General features: G+C 41.7%; 1 protein-coding gene across 6 annotated transcripts in view; it reads right to left on the bottom strand.

Moving 5' to 3' along the window:
- Positions 1-318: 318 nt before the first annotated feature.
- PRKD1 (protein kinase D1) overlaps positions 319-7,500 on the bottom strand; it is a 143,033-nt gene continuing 135,851 nt past the window's right edge. For 4 of the 6 annotated variants that reach the window (XM_055800792.1, XM_055800797.1, XM_055800801.1 and 1 more), the window contains 2 exons: positions 4,659-4,744; positions 319-814 (listed from right to left, as the gene is read on the bottom strand). In XM_055800792.1, the coding sequence (XP_055656767.1) occupies positions 596-814; positions 4,659-4,744 (305 nt within the window). In that variant the 3' untranslated portion in view covers positions 319-595. Of the gene's footprint in view, positions 815-1,573; positions 3,975-4,658; positions 4,745-7,500 lie in introns of those variants that run through there. The other 2 variants (XM_055800815.1, XM_055800820.1) reach the window with 2 other exon arrangements.

Raw genomic sequence — 7,500 nt, 5'->3', positions numbered from 1 at the left:
AGGCTTAAGGGCAAGTTACACTGTCAATGCATGTGTCTATGTACACAAATAGGTGAACACATACACACAGGTTAGCTGATTTGAAACTGTACAGTGCTATGCAATTTGTTTTTTTCTATTTTTCAACACTAAAAAAAGCTTTTATCCAAATGGTAGAAGTTGTTCACAGAACAGCAGTTATGATCTACTCTTCAAGAGTTTGCTTACAGTTACAACACTAACGATGCACACACACAAAAAACAACCCAGATCTTCATGGGAAAGTTCTCTCTTACCAAAATGAGGCTCAAGTAAGAAAAACACTAGTTTGCAAAGGCACCGTGGAGACAGGCTTTAATACATTAAATACAACATGAATCATTCACAATAACAAGTTTAGTGTTTCTGGGAACTTTTGTAAATACAACACAGTTGGTCACACAAAAATGTTTCCGTTGATTTGTCTTGGCAACTCAGATACATCAACAGTGTAACAGCGTAACAGCTTTGTTCCCATCTGACAGAAAATAATGGCAGTTCTGCAAGGCAAACGCTAAACCTGACCGTATGTATTTATTAATTCCACAGTGTTTTGACAGATTATAGGGGATGCAACTTAAAGGATGCTGACACGCTCACTGAGGGCTTTCATTTCTGTTTCTTCTAGCTTGGTGTTTTCATTATGGTTAGCACTTGGACTGATAAGGTGCGCTGGATACTGCAGTCCATGTTCTCCTGAATACTGTTCCCATCGGGAGTCATCACTTTCATGGGTGATGTAACGTTCCCCCATTTTACATTCAAGTTCCCTTAAATCTAGCCAAGTTTGATAGTCCTGAAATAGAGTAGCAGTATTAGTTTTAAATTTCCTAAAATAAATGACATTCCCTTCTACTACTACTAATATGTGAAGTGCTATTAACTCAGCAGTCTAAAGGTCATGCATCCCTATTGCTCCAGAGTGGGAAAATCTTATAATTAATAAATATGAAATCTGCCTATAGAGATAGGCTTCATCTCTAGAGGATTTTTTGATACATTAATTTTATTAAACTGTCATAAATATAGTATGAAGATGTTACAGGCTGTTTTGCAGAATTCATGGATAGTGTACAGATTTCCATAATCTCTAAATAAGGCATGGTAGTAAAACAGTTCCTCATGCTTGATAATAATAAGAAGGAAGAAGAAACATCTTTAAATCATACACGTAAACCCCTGGGATCTGTATCAGTCAGTCAAGACATTTGCTCTGTCTCGGTATAATGCTGCAGGATATCAATTCAGCTTGGGCTAGAAAAATATCTGCTTTTCCAAACTTTGGCTATTACTGGTGTGCTCAAAGAGACATGTACATCTAAACATCAAGGTACTTTGGAACTCCACGTTGACAGTCAAAAGTAAGGCTGGAAACTGGTTTGGTTCTCGCGTTTAGGACATTGTGCTCTGCAGCCTCTGATCTGTCTAAAGTGTCTCACATTAATTTATTTCCACCCAAAGCATACATGAAGCTGCTATAATAAAGTCAATCCTAGCCCCAGGCAGACCAACCTCTGCTCATGATCCTGTATCCAGTTTTCTTTTTTCTTTCACCTTCTCTCAACCTAAGGCACAACCCTGGTCACTGAGCCAAAGCACCAGAAAGCCCGCGCACTGTGAGTGCATGAAATTCTTCATCCTTAGGATTTCACAAACTTTGGCCCACTTGTGGCCCAGGTATCCTCTCAGAAATCACATTTAAGTCTCGATGCCCTGCACCACTGTTTGCTTTCCTTAGCCCACAAAGTTGGGCTCTTCCAGAAAGAGGACTCGCCTCATCTGTGCTGCCAGAGCTGCTGCTGTACTGCCTCACCTTAACTCACCTGCATTTGCTATTGCATGAGTGATAAAAGTGGATGCACGAAGGTGAAGGCTTCTGTCCCATCATATGAGACAACACGCATCCTTGCTGTGGGCCTTAGCCCACATTACCTCTCTGGTCCCCCAAGGCTTAGCCAAACGTATTCTGTGATGGCTCCCAGTGAGAGAAGCAGCCTTAGAAGAAGCACCTTGGGGGGGTGCCAGGATAACTGGGAGGAAGAAAGCAAGCCCAGGAGAAGGTGGGGTGTAGGGTTGGAGGTGGAAACACTTTTCTTCATATACCAGCATATCACCCTCTACTTTGAGGAAAAAGTTGTAACTGTAAGGTACTACAACATGAGTAGGACTCAGTTTTCAGTCTGGATAAAGATTCCTTTGGGATTGTGGATTATGCATCTGATCTGTGCCATGACTACCCTCTGTAAGAGTCGGTCTAAAGAGAATGATACCGTCTTAACATTGCTAACAAAGACCTGGAGATGGAATGTGGTCCTCATGAACATGGAGACGCAGAGACCCTGAAGGAGAACTACATGGTATGAGGAGTACTATGCTGCTCCCTGATACCTGGTGCTGGAAGGAACAACTACAATAAGGTTGCATAACAACTGTTGTTGTTACAACGAACCATGACATGCGTGACAATCTTGCTTGAGAAGGCAGAGACTGACAACAAGCCATAGGCCAGAGGAGGAGCAATGTGTTTTGCTCGGCATAAGAGGACTCTTTAGCAGCCAGATTTTAGGAGATCTCCCTCACCAAGGATCATGATGATTGGAAGGACCGGCGTGATGCTGGCTGGACCTAGGACCATAGGGATGCCTTGGAACCCTGGTGGTAGTTATAATCCTCTTTCCTTTTTCTTTTTACTTTTCCTTTGCTTTCTGTCTTTTTACCTATCACATGCCACTTTTCGGGCAAACAATAAAATTGTGCTGTTTAATTGAAGCATAACCCCTTGGCGTGGTCGCCTTGATTTTTGTGCTTTGAGATCATAGTAAACAAACCATCACGAGTCCACTGTGTGGACAGTGACATTAAATTGGCATCATGGACAAGATCCTGAAAGACAGAGGGGTGCAGGTGGTGTGCGGTTTGTAACAGGGGAAGGATGTGTTGTTCTAGCTGCACCTGGCCTTACACCCAGCTGGGTGAGAGGTGTCCAGAAAGCAAGGGGGTGACTGGGATTTTGTGCACACCACACACGCCCAGGACTTAGCACTCCAAATTCTGATTGAGGGCTCTGTCTATTGGGATCCAACTAAAAGAACTCAAAGTGCAAAAGGGGGAAAGTGCTAAAAAGGGGGGCTGCCCTTGTGTTAATGAGAATTTGCCTGCTCTGCTCAGGAAAGTGAACGGACAACCTTGTAGTAACTACAAGCTCCCTTCCCAAAGCAGATTTTTCGTCCCTTCAACCATTTGGGGAAGAAAAGGGTGACACAGCAGCGGCTGTGTGTAACTAAGTCTAGCCTCCCCGAAGTGGGTTTGGTCCCTTTGTAGTGAGAATGGCCGAAAAGGCTGATAAACAAATGAAAGATTGGGATGTGTTTTACACATTTCTGGCAAAGTATGGGGCTTGACCCTCTGTACCCGGAGAAGATTGGGCTCAAGCTAATTGGGCAAACTTGCAGAATGTAGCGGACCGAGTGACCTCTTTATAGACTGAAGCTAAAGTTAGATCAGGGAAGGGCAAATCTATAGTCTGTGCCATTTTAGGAGCTAGCCTAGTCGCAGCAATCGAAGATCACCTTAGAAAATGTAGCAATGAAAACAAAATTATAGAATCCCTTGAAAAGTTGGTGAAAGTTCTGCAAAAAAACAAATTATGACTTAGAACAACAATTAGAGAAAGGAAGGGAAGAAAACCGCTTGTTAAAAACCACTCTGAAGGCAGAATGCTCTAAAGACATTGAAACCCTGAGTGTAATAGAGCTGGAAGTAGAGGAAAAGGGTATTAACCCAAAATACCCTCAGAAGGATGTTGGAGGAGGTAGAAAACCCTCAAGTGAGACCCTTAATTAAAACAGAATATACTTATCTGAATGAAGGCGATGATGATCCTCACATTACAACCAAAGAGATACCATATACTGCCACTGAGCTAGCCAAACTGAAAAGAGAGTATGGACACCTTCCTAAAGAATCCAAAACAGAGTATGTTTGGCGCATATCCCTAACTGGGGGGGGGCACAAATGTGAATCCCTTGGGAGATCCCGCAGCCTGGTGTCCCAGCTTGGCCTCAGCCTGTCCCCTGGCGGGGGGTGGTGGGGTGGGCCCTGACTGCTCACTGCACCGACTCTGGGTTTAGGTCTTTAACTTGAAACGATTTGGCTGCTGCCAGGATAAAAAAAAATACCCTATGAAGGAGCAGAAGACAGTGGCTGATAGCATCTAAAAAATTGCTAACATTTCAGTTTTTAGTTGAAGATTTCAATTGAAGGTGGCTAACGTATTTTCCTGGCAAGCATACAACTTCACTAGCTCTTCTGCTGACTGTGAAGTGAAAGCCCATTCATTAGTTTTAGTCAGAAATGAATCGGGGTAGACTCCAAGCAATCATATAATGTAAATTAAATAAGGGCTCTTTTTATATACATCATGTTGTCAGTGGGCAAACAAAACATTTTTGTAGCATACTTTGAAACCAGAAATTAAAAAGCGAATCTATAGATAAATGGGTGAAGGAGTATGAGGTTCTCAGGATCTGAAAACATGTTCAGCTTTGTACAGCTGCTTCAATTCTACTGTGCTTAATGAAAATTTGTTACATACTTACAGCCTAAACACACAAGAAAAAACAGGGAATTTGTAGCAATACCTGTAACCACGGGTGGCTTAAGGTTTTGTCCACGCTGTAGCGCTTTCTCATTTTCACTTGCAACAAATTATTTATAAGATCAATAGCTGAAAAGATATAATATTGGAAAAATGTCAGTTTAAATATATTTGTTTCAAGTAGGACAGGCAGAGAGATAGACCGACATGTTAGTTGTAAAAAGAAGACAGTTATCCCTTCTTAGTCCAGCTTTCTACAAACTGCAGTTAATGCTGACGTCCCTGAAGGTACCCATGTGACCCTTCCTAATGGGATTACAACTGTTTTATTTAACAGTTGTTGGGTAGCTACCAGAGCGTCTACCTCTGTGTGTTCACTTGCAGGCACACAGCAAAGGCTGAAGATGATTCTCACCCAGTTCCTGCTCAAATGAAAAAAATCTCATGTGAGGACTGCAGTATTCTCCAGGCACCACATAAAGGTGGTGGATATCTGTATATATGGAAATATGTATTTCTGTGGTTTTGAAGGAGTCAGTGATTCACCGAGGTTATAGGTATGTGTGCTATGATGCACGAAGGGAAAAGGCCCATGAGTCAATGACCAGTGCATGGAACTGCACTAAGTGACCCATTTGGAAAAATCTCTGGGATGAGATTGCTGACCTTTGAATACATCTGCTAAAACCATTTACAAACAAACAAACAAACTAAACCCCCCCAAACCAACTGAGGGTATCATGAAAGGTTAAATTCTGTTCTAGGTGGTGCTAAATGTTCAGCATGTGTTCTGGGGGAAGCTTTTTGTTGCAGAATAACTGGCTGGCCACAAGTAGTTACTTTCCCATTTCACCACAATATCCCTTGGCTTGTCCCAAGTATGCTGGTTTACATCTTTATTTCTTTGTTTATATCATGGTGACAGGGAAAGATGGCCTTGAAAGCAGCACAGAAATGTGGCATCACTGAGGGGAATTGGATCTGAAACAGGTCAGACGGACACTGTTGCTGGCTGGGTATTGAAGGTGCTGAATAGTTACCTTGTTTGTTTTAAAAGCAGGAGATGGGGCAGAATTCTTTAAACTGGTACATCTCTGAGGTTGTATTTTGTGCCACAGTACAGAAAAGCTTTTCTTTTTTAACAGAGGACTACTCCCCTGAGGCTCAGTTTGCCAACTAGAGCTTTCTGTGTGTTTCTGCCATGGGGCAGAGCACAGTGTCCAGGGAAATGGGAATGTATATGGCAACCTATCTGGATGTATACAGTAATTTGAAGACAAAGATATTCTTAGCAATAGCAGCCTATCACTAAAATATTTCCAACTTCCTGGTGCTAAATATTGTCTGGCAAATGGAAGCAATTGTGCAAAGAGATAAAATACATCTCAAGATTTCTGACAAAGGTGGCATTGCCAGAGGTTCTGAGCCATGCTTTTCCTGGCACAGATCATCCTAATTTTACTTTTTCTATAGTAGACAAACAGATTTTTAGCTACTGTCTCTTTTAGTGCACAGTACAGTTCATGTTAAGTACTCCAACTCATGTTTATTTTGTTCCCCCTCAAAATGTGGGATCAGAAAGCCAGTGGATAGCCAACAGGGCCACTACTGATAGGTGGTAGAACTCTGAAAACTCATTAGTTTTCCAAAATAGTGGGGTTAATTTTTTCCTCTTTATTGGTAAGAGAAGGTCTCAGGCTCCAAGCTATAAGGAAGAGACAGGAAAGTCAGTCATATGTCACAGTTTGGTTCTAGAGTGACTTCTGATATAACCTGGGAAAAAGTAGTAGTCATTGTTTTTATCTGGTGCTTGGAAGGGGAGAACAGTCCTTACCCACTGCAGTAAATCTGGGTATCGGCAAACATCAGCAGCTTCTGCAACGCTATCACCTTACCCTTAAATTCAGCAGAATTACAATACAACTTCAGTCTGCCTTTTAATATATAAGCCAGCGCTGAATGTGAATTTAATAGGGTTCCCATTTGTTTATTATCTTCAGCAGTATTCAGGTGTATATGATCTTCAGAGATAATTTTTCATCATTTACTATGAATCCCAGTTTGGCAAATAGGTCATGGACTTGATGAAACAGTTGATTTCCTGGGAACTGATTTCAATCAGCCAGCTGTTGAGATATAACTGCATCTTTCCCAAGATGTGCCTCAGTAACTGCCAAGTACCTGCTGAATGCTCTTCCTGCCATGCCATATTGATAATCCCTCTATGCCTCTTCTGTCCAACCCACTGGAAGCAGATAGTCCTATGAGGCTTACAAGTGACAGAATGATACACAGCTATACAGCCTCCTTTGCCCCTTTATGTCCTTCAGGACAACGACATATTATGTGTAATAACATATTTCTTTGCATTCCTGGGGAAATTGCCAATGGCTTGTTGAACTGACCAGAAAGGCATCTGTCTAGAAGAAGGACAGGGGGGGAAATGAAGACAAAAGTGGAAAGGCAGCCTCACCGGATGGTTAGGATTGTCAGTATTGAGCAATGATTTGTTCTTGAGAACGGTTTACACAGATACTCTGCTTGTTTCAACACTGGAATATTGCTGTCTCTGTAACAAGTTTTGGTGTTTATTTTTAGTTCTTTTTCTAGGGTTCTTTTCACCAGGAAAGTTTTGAGTATCAGTTGCCTCTTAGTGACAAATAAGCACCAATACAACGTGACTGTTGTTGAAGACTTAGGGCCCAAACTATCCAATACAATTCCATTTGCTTTAATATTCAAAGTCTTCAAATATAGGTGAAGAAAGAGATCAAACATGAGCTTCAACAGCAAAAGGCATTTTCTATTTTTTACCTGGAAATCATGCAATCCAAAAAAAGCCACTTCTCAAGCATAAGAGTTCTGAGTCAAGATGCAAGCAATGT

This window comes from Falco peregrinus, chromosome 1 (genome assembly GCF_023634155.1).
Source record: "Falco peregrinus isolate bFalPer1 chromosome 1, bFalPer1.pri, whole genome shotgun sequence".
Lineage (NCBI taxonomy): Eukaryota > Metazoa > Chordata > Aves > Falconiformes > Falconidae > Falco > Falco peregrinus.
Note: the sequence above shows the minus strand (reverse complement) of the source record. Positions and strands in the feature narration are given on the sequence as shown.